Source organism: Lithobates pipiens, unplaced genomic scaffold (assembly GCF_037356315.1).
Source record: "Lithobates pipiens isolate NorthernLeopardFrog02 unplaced genomic scaffold, aLitPip1_a1.2 Scaffold_19, whole genome shotgun sequence".
NCBI lineage: Eukaryota > Metazoa > Chordata > Amphibia > Anura > Ranidae > Lithobates > Lithobates pipiens.
Genome location: NW_027507764.1, coordinates 403,225,081 through 403,238,671, shown reverse-complemented (window position 1 = coordinate 403,238,671; position 13,591 = coordinate 403,225,081). Strand labels below are relative to the sequence as shown.

The following is a 13,591-nucleotide window of genomic DNA, read 5'->3' as shown; positions in this document are numbered from 1 at the left end:
TATAGAGATGCTTAGTGTAGCCTTAGTGAATCTTAGTAATGGATTGACAAATTATTTTCAGGTGGTTTTACCTAAAAGCCCCCAAACGCTTTGGGTAAAATTGTGCATTTCAATATATTTTTTTTATGTGTTTTTTGCAAGGAAAAAAAATAAATCATTCCATTAGTCAACATTTTCCATTTTGCTGTGTAAAGTAAATGGACTAAAATTAATTGTATTATGTTTGAAGTTTAACACACTTGGCTCTGCCCCCTCCATGCTGCTAATTGTTAGACTCAAAGATTGATAAACCATTCATTAAAGTTCACTTTTGGGGGAAATTTTGGTTTGCTGGTAATGGGATATCTAGCATCAGCAGTTTCCCTTATCCTGGGTCAAGGGGTCTCTGTCCGATACATTGTGAGAGGCAATAGGAACAGAGGACACAATAAAGTTCTTTCCCTGCTCTACCTTGGATTTTAAATTCAGGTAGTATTCACATACTCAAATGAAAACAAGGTATTAAAAGACCTATAAAAGGGACACTTATTAACTCATAATATGAGCATACTGCAAGGTCCTCTTTCATGCTAGCGCAAAGACTTCAGTTATCTGAAGTGATTTGTATTAAGCCATAGGTGTACGCAGCCTATTGCATTAGGGTGTGCACACCAAAGCTCAAACACGTGTGTGTGTGTGTGTGTGTGTGTGTTTGTATGTATATAGATATATCTCCATATATATATATATATATCTATACCTATACAAACACTCTTATTAATAAATGTAAACAAACTTTTTAAAATGTAGGTGTCAGAGCAGTGGATGGAGTCAGTTTTTTACTTTTGTATTTTTTTTATTATTTTTTACATTTTTATTTTGTATTATTTTTTACAATATTTTTATTGATTATAGTTTTTACTATTTTTTTTGGCACCTCATGGAGGGGCTTTGGTGAAATAATCAGGGGTCTAAACAGGCCTCTGATGTCTCACTTTGGAATCAGAGAAAGACTGGAGGATAGGTAAGGTGGCAGGGGCTTCTGTGCAACAGGGGGGGATCTGCTCTGCAGGGTGTGATTAGGGTGTGCCCAGGCACATCTGGCATACCCTGTGCGCACACCTATGCTTCTAGCTTATTTCTGACCATGACAGAAAGAAAAGACTATTCCCACAAATGAGCACATAGAGAATGTACAACATCCACAATAATATGCCAGGTGCACATTTTACCTGACAAGTCAAAACTGTGAGACATGCTAAGGGGCCGCATTACTGGAAAAACAAAAATAGTCTGTTAGGACACATATATAAAAAGAATAAACACCAAAACATTTCAGATTACATGATGCTATGTAGCAGTATCTGAAATGTGGAGGAGGTTAAACTAAAAGCACAACAAATCAGGCGTTGCTATACATAAATTGTCAGAGAACAAAATAAGCTCAATTTACAGCTCAACAACACACTTTATATAAGGCAACTTAACAAATGTAAGTAAAAGCTACACACGTTATAAAATATGAATCATTTATAGAGATGACTGCAATGTTTAAAGTTAAACTCCAAGCTAAATAAGCATTGCCTAAATCCAACAGACGTGTATTCTCACTTGAATCTTGGTGTCCTTTGTGTATTTACTTCAGCTCTGTGCAATAATCAAGAAAACTCCTACACTTTGCTTTTCCTGGTTTCCTGTAATAAAGACCGGTCACTGCTGCTCTCTCTCTTTATGCAGGGTGACTGGTCTCGTGTCCACCCCCCTCCTGTAGTTGTTTGCTGGCCGAGTGTAATAGGTAGGCCTGGTAGCTCTCTCTTCCAACACCTCAGCTCAGGCTACATGCAGCACAGTGATGATGTCACAACTGCTTTTACAAGGAAATGCCCGAGTTTAAAAAGGCAATTGGTGCACACAAACATTTTTAATCCTTGGTTGATATCGTACAATATATTTAAATCAATGTTTTTGGTGTCTGGAGTTTAACAGTGAACTACTGCATACTGATTATTGATGTCTTATGTTCCAAAACTTTGACTGGTTTTTAGCCCACCTAAACGGCTTTTTTATCTCCTGGTCTCCAGAAGTGACATCTTGTTTAGTTTCTGGCTTTGCCAACCCCACCGCCACAAAAAATTCACCAACTATGCACATTCATTCTCATCACATATCTGGTAAATTAAGTTGACCAAGCAAATTAAAATAGAACTTTGTGTAAGCAGGTTTATTATTCCGGCAGTGCAGTTTTAGACCTCTTCTGTATTATCTGTAAAGTAAAATAAATTATTCCTAAAAGGAAAACCATCCTTTTATTGGCTGCTGCAGGTGGGCAGCAAAAAACAAACCAAAAAATAAAGTTTTATTTATACACAAGTTTAAAAAAATTGTATTGCAGATCTTATTTATAGCCAAGAGCTGTGTGGTTAAAATTAGTCAGTGGCGCTGTGTGTTTTTGAAACACCAATGCATAAATAAAACTGACCTCATAATCAGTATGGTGTGCCGATCTGTATATTATGGCCATATGCACTCATTAAGGGGAATTCAAAAACTGTGTCTTAGATACTCTTTAGAATTTTGTAAAGGTGCAGCTCCAAAAGTGTCAGTGCTTGCACCCAATTCATGTACCGGTCATAGACTGGTACATGAATATGTGCACTAGAGAAGAAGTGTCCATAGTTCCCCATCAGGTCTCCTCTATTTGATTGACAGCTCACAGCCATCAGTGGATCCCACAGCCACTATTCAGTCTAATAGTGGCTTTCAAATATGGCTACTGATCTGCACTGTCACTCAAACTTGGAGCAGACCTGATGAGGAATTAGTGTCTAAGTTCCTTATCAGGCCCGCCCACCCAGTGACAAGTCATTTCTTGGACTTTTTGTTTACATTTAGCTTTCGGACGTGAATATCGTGGCTGACAGCTAAAGGGACTAAACAAGGAAGACTTGCAGCTCCAAGTGAGACGTAGAAGCCTAATGGAACTGGTGGGTGCCCCCCCTCCCCGGCTCGCCTATGCAGACAATGAATAAACAGAAGAAATGGCTGCACACCACAGTAATGATCCAAGATCCTTTATTGGATATCCCAAGTAACACCACAGGACCAGTCAGCCTGGTAGACAAGTTTCACAAAGTTAAGATGTGCTTAATCATTACCATCATTAATGACCTGTGTGAAACACACCTACCAGGCATTCTGGTCCTGTGGTATTACTTGGGATTTCCAATAAAGGATCTTGGATCATTACTGTGGTGTGCAGCCATTTCTTCTTTTTACTGACAGCTAAATGGGGCAATAACAGAAATGGCAACTTCCCAGCACAGGCACGGCCCCACTCTAAGTACTGGTCTAACTCTGTACTCCAGTTCTGAATTGGTCTTAAATACTGTCAGTTTCCCAAATGGAGAATTTTAAGAATTTGTTGCTGCCATAGCAATAGATTCTTAAAGTGGCGGTAATTAGAACTACCTGAATTTGGCACAAGTGTCTGTAATTTTACCGACATTCCTGCAGATGCTTGCCTGAATTAGAAGCAGATAGTGCTTAAAGTACAAGTCCAGTCTAATCCCACCCCCATTCTAAGCCCTATACTAACAATCCTGTAAAGGAAAGATGTGTATACTTACCTAATCTGCACCGTGGTCTGGTCATGTGATGGTCTCCCAGTACTAGCTTCAGGGGGGAGGAGGGACAGAAGACAACGGTTGCCCCAAAGTAAATCTAAGCAGATGTCCAGGCTCTGCAGCCATTGTCACTGTTCTCTTCTCTCCCAAGGAGACAGCCACTGCAGAGATCATGTGACCAGACGAACACTCTTGGATTGGGCAAGTATACACATTTTTCCTTTATATGCTAGTTAGTATAGGGCTTACATTGGTGGGGGTGGCAGGTTTAAGCTTAGATAGGTTTAGACTGGCTTCTACTTGAAAGTGGTTGTAACGTTTTTATTTTTAAAATACAGCACTGGATCGCGTGAGGGAGGATACTAATATCTAAACATTTTGTACTTTAATGCAAATAATGCATTAAAGTAACAAATGCTTAGGTTTTAGAACCACTTTCAAGGTAACTATTGCCAGAAAAGTGGGGCTAGAACCATTTTGAATTCCCCTGATTATGTCTTATGCTTAAAAAGTCTGACCAGATGGTGACAGGGCTTCATTATTTCACAAACCTTGCATGATTTTGCAAAAAATAAAATAAAAAAATCAACCTAAAAAGGTTAAGATTATTATTTCTGTTGCATAAAAATATATGTATTGCAGCAATTTTAAAAGCTAATGAAGGCAAAAGGACAGTGTAAATTGAGGGGGAAAAAGTATTTGATCCCCTACTGATTTTGTACGTTTGCCCACTGACAAAAAAGTTAATCCATCTATAATTTTAATGGTAGGTTTATTTTAACAGTGAGAGACAGAAGATAACAAAATAATCCAGAAAAACACATTTCAAAAAAAGATATAAACGGATTTGCATTTTAATGAGTGAAATATATATTTGATCCCCTATCAATTAGCAAGATTTCTGACTCCCTGTTGTCTTCTATATAGGTAATGAGGTAAGATTAGCAGTACTCTCTTAACGAGTGAAAAAAGTATTTGACACCTTTGCAAAGCATGACAGTACTTGGTGGCAAAACCCTTGTTGGCAATCACAGAGGTCAGACGTTTCTTTAGTTGGCCACCAGGTTTGCACACATCTCAGAAGGGATTTTGTCCCACTCCTCTTTGCAGATCCTTTACAAGTCATTAAAGTTTTTGAGGCTGATGTTTGGTAACTCAAACCTTTAGCTCCCTCCACATATTTTCTATGGGATTAAGGTCTGGAGACTGGCTAGCCCACTCCAGGACCTCAATGTGCTTCTTCTTGCACCACTCCTTTGTTGCCTTACCATGCGTTTTTGGTCATTGTCATGGTGGAATACCCATCCACGACCCATTTTTAATGCCCTGGCTGAGAGAAGGGGGTTCTAACCCAAGATTTGATGATACATGGCCCCGGCCATCATTCCTTTGATGCAGTGAAGATGTCCCATCTCCTTAGCAGAAAAACACTCCCAAAGCATAATGTTTCCACCTCCATGTCTGATGGCAGGAATGGTGTTCTTGAGGTCATAGGCAGCATTCCTCCTCCATACATGGAGAGTTGAGTTTTGGTCTCATCTGACCACAACACTTTCACCCAGTTCTCCTCTGAATCATTCAGATGTTCATTAGCAAAGTTCAGAAGGCCTATACATGTGCTTTCTTGAGCAAGGGGACCTTGCAGGCACGGCAGGATTTCAGTCTTTTATGGTGTAGTGTGTTACCAATTGTTTTCTTGGTGATTATGGTCCCAGCTGCCTTGAGATCATTGCAAATAGAAGAAATGGTGGCACGCCAGTGTAGAACAAAATCCTTTTTATTAGGACATCCAAAAAACTATAAGAATCAGAATGCTTAGCCAGCATTCTGATTCTTGTAGTTTTGGAATGTCCTAATAAAAAGGATTTTGATCTACAGTGGTGTGCGGCCATTTCTTCTATTCTCATTGTGTGTGGAGCTGAGCACCTACTGGATCATTAAGCTTCCTGGTCTCACCTGGAGTGGTGGGTTTTCTTGTTTCATTGCCTTGAGATCATTGACAAGATTCTCCCATGCAGTTCTGGGCTGATTCCTCACCATTCTCATGATCATTGAAACTCCACGAGGTAAGAATTTGCATGGAGCCCCAGACCGAGGGAGATTGACAGTTATTTTGTGTTTCTTCCATTTGCGAATAATCGCCCCAACCTTCTCACCAAGCTGCTTAGCGATGGTCTTGTAGCCCATTCCAGCCTTTTGTAGGTCTAAAATCATGTCCCTGACATCCTTAGACACCTCCTTGGTCTTGGCCATGGTGGAGAGATTGGAATCTGATTGATTGCTTCTGCGGACAGGTGTCTTTTATACAAAAATCTGAGATTAGGTGCACTCCCTTTAAGAGTGCTCCTAATCATAGCTCGTTACCTGTATAGAAGACACCAGGGAGCCAGAAATCTTGATTGATAGGGGATAAAATACTTATTTCACTCATTAAAATGAAAATCAATTTATTAAAAACTTTTTTTTTTTTAAATGCCCTTTTCAGGATTTTTGTTGTTGTTATTCTGTCTATCACTGTTAAAATAAACCTACCATTAAAATTATAGACTGATCATTTCTTTGTCAGTGGCAAATGTACAAAATCAGCAGGGGATCAAATACTTGTTTCCCTCACTGTACAAAGGCAATTTACTTTAAATGCTTCGGGAACAAATAAATTGCTCAATAACTCCTAGCGTTGTCTCAGTCCATTGAAGTTTACAGTCATTTTGTTGTTTTGTCAATATTCTGTCATGTGGAAAATGCAAAGGTTGCTGGGACACATATCTAAAAATGCAGGTACGTGTGATAAGGGTACGCTTTCTTGAACAGCCCAATAATCTGTCAGTTTAAATTAGCCGAAATCCAGGTGCTTTATAAACAAAATATGTTACAAGTCTTAAAGTAGGAAAGCAGAACACCAAATTCGGAGTCAGAGCTGCCCAAAAAGCAGGAAGCGACTACTATAGTGATTCTCCGCTTCCACGGGGATTGTTAGCTATATGTAGAAATACATTGGGCCAATCTGGACTAATGTAACTATGAAAAAAACATATCTGGAATACTGGTTTAAATGACAGGTTTGAATGGGCTTTCAGGTAAGGCTATTCACTGGATTCACAGCTCTGTAGTTAATTTTCTGTCAGAGAACAGCTGCCTCCACCAGAGCATTCCCAAAGAGAAGATTTTGCTAACAAAATCGTACACTTTTATTTAGTCAAATACATTCATTCATCGCAATAAGGATAACAATTACTTCAATTCAGGGATAGATGTCACCTTGCCAATCAATAACTACCGGGGCAATGCAAAATTGTAGCCCTGGAGGGATTGCAGGACAACAGACTACCAAAATCTGAACTGCAGTAATATTTATCCAATATTTATTTGCAACCAAAGAACCTGAAAAGTAGAAAGAAATATATTATTGTGCATTGTCATTAGTGCCCATTACGATTCTGATCCGTTAACAATATGCTGGTAATGAAATTAAGGCAAATAAAAAATTAAATAAAAAATAAATCCTTATATGTAACAAAACAAAATGTATATCGTAAGCCTGACAGTATGATGTATAGTTAGTTACCTGTAGCAACAATTATATGAATATTTTAGGGATTTAAAAGCAGTCATAAATGATGCAAGTCAATTTCTCATTGGTTGCTCTCATTAAATCAAATTCCCAGTTTTGGAGACAAAGCCTTCAGTATTATACACTCACTCACCCAATTATACCTCGCCCTTATATATATAAAAAAAAAAAAAAAATGTATACACACACACATACATAGGTTAAAAAAATTAATAAACATTCATGATGGCAATGTTATAAAGGCTGAAGATAGTAAGAAAGCCAAAACCACTTGAAAAAAAAAAAAAAAAAAAAAAGCATTTAGAAAAACAAGGCTATATATTATATATATAATATACACGATTCCCAGTAGCCAAAATCAGTGTGAGTGGTTATATGAGAGATGTTCCTTTATCTAGAACAGTTACCCTTTCTGTAGCTCATCTCTAAAATGTACAAACATTTTTTCCTTCTCCAAGTAACCAATGTAATCGTTTTATTTTGTTAACATGGTAAACTAAAAGGAACAGCCTGAATCTTTCCAAGCAGCTGCATACATCATCTCCATTGTAATGCTCACTAGTTTTCAAAGCTCACTTCTGACAAAGGCTTTTAAGCAGCAAGTTCCACCAATTGCCAGGTCTACCATACTGCGTACAGCTTTCTTACCAAGCCTGCTACGCCTAATTTCATCCGGGGAAACAGGACGTAGTTTTCTCTCAGCTTTAATTTCTTCTAGTATCCGTTCATGCAGGCTTCGAGGACGAGGTGGCGTTGGTTTTAATTTCCGTGCAGACACCTGCAAAAAAAACAAAAAAAAAATGGCATTAGGAACAATAAAATTAAAGTGTTATCTAAACCCAGGTAAAAACGAGGCATAACATGATGGTTAATTTTTTTTTTTTTAGAAAGCCAATATAGAAATTGAGCCTTATTAGACATCCTTTCTGCCCCCTTTACACTCATTCCCTTTCCTGTGTAACTTGTTCTCTCCCCCCACCATGAATTATTTTCCAAAAACATGTAAAAATGAAAGAGTGGTAGGACGACACTCAACGTATTGCTGAAGATCAACCTATTTACTTTCCCTACCACAGGTGTAATTTTACAATTTTCACTGACAAGACTACTGTATTATCTGTATATAAGACATGTCATATGTACGTATGTCAATAAGATGGGTGTTTATTTCCTCTGCTCTGTTAGGCCCCTTTCATACGGGCAGGCCAATCAGATCTGCCTGTCAGTTTTTCAGGTGGACCCAATCAGACTATCCATTGCCCTCTAATGACGTGTCAGTTTACACCTGTCAACATCTGATCCTATCCCGCTAAAAAAAGATGAATGGCAGATCCATTCCCCATCTATCTGGTAGATCGAATGACAGTTGGATGGAAACAGATAGGCGGTACATTTACACCTGACCACCCATAGAGGAAAGCGGGCTGTGTCCGTGTCTGCTGTGCATCAGCGGAGCAGACATAAACTTGTCATCCACCTGCTCAGCAGGGATTAGTGGCATGGTCCCTTGCTGAGCAGGCCGATCTGCTGGTGGACTTCGCCAGTGTGAAAGGCCCCTTAAAGAATTTAAAGAAAGAAAAGATCAAACAATCCACAAGACCATTGGAAGTGTCCAATCCATGACTGTAATTCATTCTAACTTCTAAAGTTTGAATCTGATTTTAACTGTAAAAAACGGACTTCTTAAAGTTGGTCTTTCTGCATATGAGAGGGCAGCAAAGATTTGCACTAGGTTTGTTTGTGAATTCCTGTTCTGTATCGTAAAATTAAAGCCTAAGTGCAGTCAAAATAAAAAGCACAAAAAAAGATCCTTTTCTTTGAAGTACATCATGGGACACAGTGCCATAGTAGTTACTACTATGTGGGTTATAGGCCACCTTCAGGTGATGGACACTGGCACGCCCTAAATGAAAAAGTGCACTCCCTATATAACCCATCCCACTAGTGGGAGTACCTCAGTTTTGTAACAAAGCAATACACGTGTATACTAAAGAAGGGAGGGACCTATGTGTCTATTAGGTTCTTCGGACATCAGCCTCTTCCTGGTCCCTTGAGAGAAATTTGTCATCTCTCACCCCTTGTTCCTCAGCATGAGGGTCCTAAGCAATGGATGGGGGGGCTCCCTAGTGACTATAGTCTGTAAGCTCCGCCCCCATTGCTACAGCCCTTCCTCTCTCCTTTCAAAAGAAAGATTTTTCTGCGTGAGTGTGGGCTCCGATCCTATGGAATCAACAGAGAGAAGAGGGGGGGGGGGCGTCCTGGAAGACGCCGAGCAGGAAGAAAAAACTGCTGTTTCCTGGACACATTGTGGGCTCTCTAAGAAGCATGAGACGCAAGTGCTCTATACAGCCCCCAATGGTGACACATAGGCATGACAACATTTACTAATTAAAGGAGACATTCATAAGAAAATTTCTTAGAAAAACTCCACTTACCTTTCCCACTGCAGGGTTTTCTGTGGTAAACCAACAGACCCAATCTTCACCCTGCACGGTGGGTTAGGTTAAACCTTCAGGAGCCAGAGATCCTCGAGGAAACCCACAATCCTGGACCTGTAATAGCACCTCCGCAAGTAAAACTTTATGGCCTTAATACCAAAAAGTACTGGATCCCGGGTCCAGCTCTCTAAAAAGATAAGCGTTACAGGCAAGACCTTGTTTCTTCGGATACGAGGCCCGGGTACCATTCAATTCGACCAAAGAGACAATTTGATCCAGCTGCATGGCTAGCCCCAGCAAGGATTGCTCCATTGGAGCATAGCACAGCACATCTTTACTCGTGACCAACACCTTAGACACTGGCAAAACTAGTGGTGGTACTCCCACCAGTGGGAAGGGTTACATAGGGAGTGCACTTTTTAATTTAGGGCTGCCAGTGTGCATAACCTGAAGGTGGCCTATAACCCACATAGTAACTATGTCTCTGTGTCCCATGATGTACGATAAGAAATTAGCACATGGGACTTACAGTCAAGGATGTGTCCCTACTACCGGGGGGGGCGTTGCCAATCGTCTGTTGGAAGAGGATTTTACCCAACTAGAGGCATCAGCACAAGGGATACATCCTGCAGACTAAGTTATGCCCCTTGAGCTGATTTTTGTATGTTCTTTTTTATTATTATGACTGCACTTAGACTGTAATATAGGGTGAAAATAATACAAAAAAGCTTAAAAACAAGAAAAACAGTCACCACATCTAAGAATTGGTAATCTACAATATAGCAACTTTTAGCTTTTTGGTTTAATACTGCTTTAACATTGCAAAGTTATTTTGAAAACACATTTGACCTCATTACCATTACCAGGATTTTAGCAGCAGCTGTTCAGATGAATAATCTGCTTTTATAGTAAGAGCCTGGGCACAAATATAATTTGCCAAGGCCTGCTACCATGGAATTTGCAAGTATTTAATTCATCAAGGCAGATGAACTAAAAGCAAAGCATACACGATTACTACAGAGCAGGACTACATACAGGATTTAATGGAGGTCTGGAGCGTATAAAATCCAGGATTATTTCATGGGCGCTCTTCTTTAATCGAGGAGGGGTGTCACCCTGAACCTACAAGGAGACAGAAATAGTGTCTTAGAATAGAGTAGTATGAGCAAAAACAATACCAGCATTGTAATATTTTAATCGCTACATATAAGCCACCACTACTGCTGCAATAAGCAAAATTATTTATATTTCAGCACGTCGGACATACCACGACCTTTCTTAGTGTGTAACGTTTAGAACGTATGTCGTCCATCAACATCTCATATGGGGTCAGCTGGAATTCAATGGGCAACATGTTGTACTGGCGTTCCTGCACTTTCTTCAGCTTGACACCATTACGAAGATCACGCATAACCTGAACCCAGAATCTGGCCTGAAAACACATTGGGATACAACCAACTGGCAGATTATTAAAGCATTTTAAGAAAAACAAGTTCCAATATAACAAATGTATAGTCCAGCTTATTAAAAAAATATTATTATTGGCTACTGAGAGTCATTGTACAAAAACTCCCAGTAGCCAATGGGTCATTTTACACCAAAGTGAAATTGGTATTGCTACATTATTACTATAAGTGCATTATTTCTTTAAAGCCTGTATGTTGTCATTAATAATTTGCCGATCTATGGTTATTTTTGACAATCCAATACAAGCCTACGAGAAAAATATTTCACGTTGTGAATGCTGCCTGTCTGCTGGTCTTCTCCTTTCACAATTTCCTAGAAGGATACTTCCTGCATGCCTTGCTTCTCCTCTGTTTACTTTCAATTTCTAAGGACTAAATGGTATCTTGCTGCCTGTGTTCTGCCATATAATGTCCTGGCATCGGATACTGTCCGCCCTGTACTGCGCATGCGCAGCACAGAGCAGAGGAAGCTTCGGAAAATCTCCGAAGATGAAGGGTGCCTGGCCATGAGTCGAGGTGGTAGCCCCACCATCCAGGTGGACATAGGGCTGGCGATATTAGAGGGCCGCTCGCCACACTTCGGGCTCGGCCTCGCTGCGCTCGGCTCTTTTATATTCCACCTCTATGTCCACTTGGATGGTGGGGCTAGAACCTGGAGTCACGGTGCAGGTGCCGTTCATCTTCGGCTATTTTTGGAATCTGTGTGTGCTGTGTAGTGCGCATGCGCAGTACACATCGGACACTATCCGATGGGGGACACTATATGATAAGACACCTGCAAGCGGTGATTCCTGTGCTGACTCCGCCTCCTGAAACTCCTCCTCTCAGCACCTTTGTAGTTCAGAAGACAGGCTCTGTGAAATCTGAGACACAGCAGTGCCTACCCACAGGGCATAGTGAATATGGGTAGAAGAATTCAGCAAAGTACAGTAAATGTGTGGGGATCTTCACAAAGGTTACAAACTTCAAGATCATTGAGATTAATAGGAGAGTGTGCTACAAACAATTGAATTACAATGTTGAAATGAACATATAATTCAAATTTTTAACACTAAAGTAAACAGGGAAGGCTTTGGTTTTATTTTTTCTATTACAATAGTTTTTTTTATCAGAACTTTGGTGCTAAAAAAAGTTCCCAGCTGCTCTCAACTTTAAAAAGGCTAAATTGAATACATTTCTTTTTATGGACTATAGCTCGTAAGGCACTTAACAGTCAGTGCAGACGTATTCTTAAAAGGTCTTATAGTAAAGGAGTGACAGGCTGGCTGGAGCAGTTTGCGTATCCATTTTGTCAGATTTCATAGGACAGAAATATTCTGGTAAAACTAACCTTCCAAGCACTGTAAAAGTGATCAGGTGGCTGTAAAGCCATCCATTGGATCCCCTTTACAAGGAAGCCAACCGCTGGTTTTGAAAACAGTACCAGAATCATGGCTGTGGCTTCAGCCATGATCCTGGTATAACCACTTGCTGTCCAGGATATATATGCAAGTACACTGGACAGTAAGTGGTTAAAATATACTTCCACTTTTGCAGCCAAACTGGAATGACAATTACTTTATGTGTGTTCTCACATAGCATAGCTTCTTGAATATTTATATGTTATTTAAATAGTGCTGCGTACCATTTTTAGATGCTATTTTCTGATAACTAAGGCTGGCCATACACGGTTCAAATATTGGCCGGTTCCTGCTGAATCAGAGATTCAAATAATTAGTGGGCAGGCTGAATGTACTAAGTTGATCGATCAATTGGGTACAACCAGCCTGTCAGTTTCACTTATTATCAAAGGTTGCAGGAAAGAAATTTGCTGTGCATGGCCGTCCTAAGTAGGATTTTTCAGTAATGGAGTTTTTTTTTTGAGGGGCTGGGGAGCAGTGTTTGCCTTAAATAACCCTGTCTGTGCTATTCTCATTAGTAGATCTCATTACCAGTTTTAAACTAGATTTGAACACTGTCCTAACAAAGGATTAAAGATTAGAAGGTGGGCTTTTTTACTGTATGTTAATGAGAGAAGACTCTGCCTGTCCTAAGCATTTCCATTAGGACCAACTCACCCTAAACTTGTTCAGAAATTCTTACAGGCCGCCATATAGCCTTCACCTTAAGAAACATCTAAAAGGTAAAACTAAGAGGTAAAGTTATCTGGTATCTTACCCAGTCTGCATTCTTCAAATCGTCAAGGTCAGGGTTACCTCGGTCACGTGCATGCTTGTCCATTTCTTGGATCTTCTTTAGGCTCTGCAGACAAAAAATGCTGTATAAGCAACATTATGGCAGTAACAGGGCAATAAGTTAATCAGTGGTGCAAAAATCCTAAGTGAAGGATATTCGTTTTCTAAGGCACTGCGCAACAACTTCCGTGTTTTAATAAACTACTGTATTCACCTTCTTTCTTCATCCACAGGTGATCTCCTGCAATCCCTTTGTAGTTCATTCTAAATATATGCCCATTACAGAAATTGAAACTGGTGATAAGTGAATCTACATGTCCATTTATTGTCCCAAATGGGA

At 39.8% G+C, this 13,591-nt stretch overlaps 1 protein-coding gene across 9 annotated transcripts in view; it reads right to left on the bottom strand.

Moving 5' to 3' along the window:
- The window catches only part of SPIRE1 (spire type actin nucleation factor 1), a 249,298-nt gene that overhangs the window by 52,327 nt on the left and 183,380 nt on the right, over positions 1 to 13,591 (bottom strand). For 6 of the 9 annotated variants that reach the window (XM_077492410.1, XM_077492411.1, XM_077492412.1 and 3 more), the window contains exons 5-9: positions 13,235 to 13,318; positions 10,879 to 11,043; positions 10,647 to 10,733; positions 7,822 to 7,951; positions 1,212 to 1,253 (exon numbers count right to left, since the gene is read on the bottom strand). In XM_077492410.1, the coding sequence (XP_077348536.1) occupies positions 1,212 to 1,253; positions 7,822 to 7,951; positions 10,647 to 10,733; positions 10,879 to 11,043; positions 13,235 to 13,318 (508 nt within the window). The remainder of the gene's footprint in view (positions 1 to 1,211; positions 1,254 to 7,821; positions 7,952 to 10,646; positions 10,734 to 10,878; positions 11,044 to 13,234; positions 13,319 to 13,591) is intronic. The other 3 variants (XM_077492413.1, XM_077492414.1, XM_077492418.1) reach the window with 1 other exon arrangement.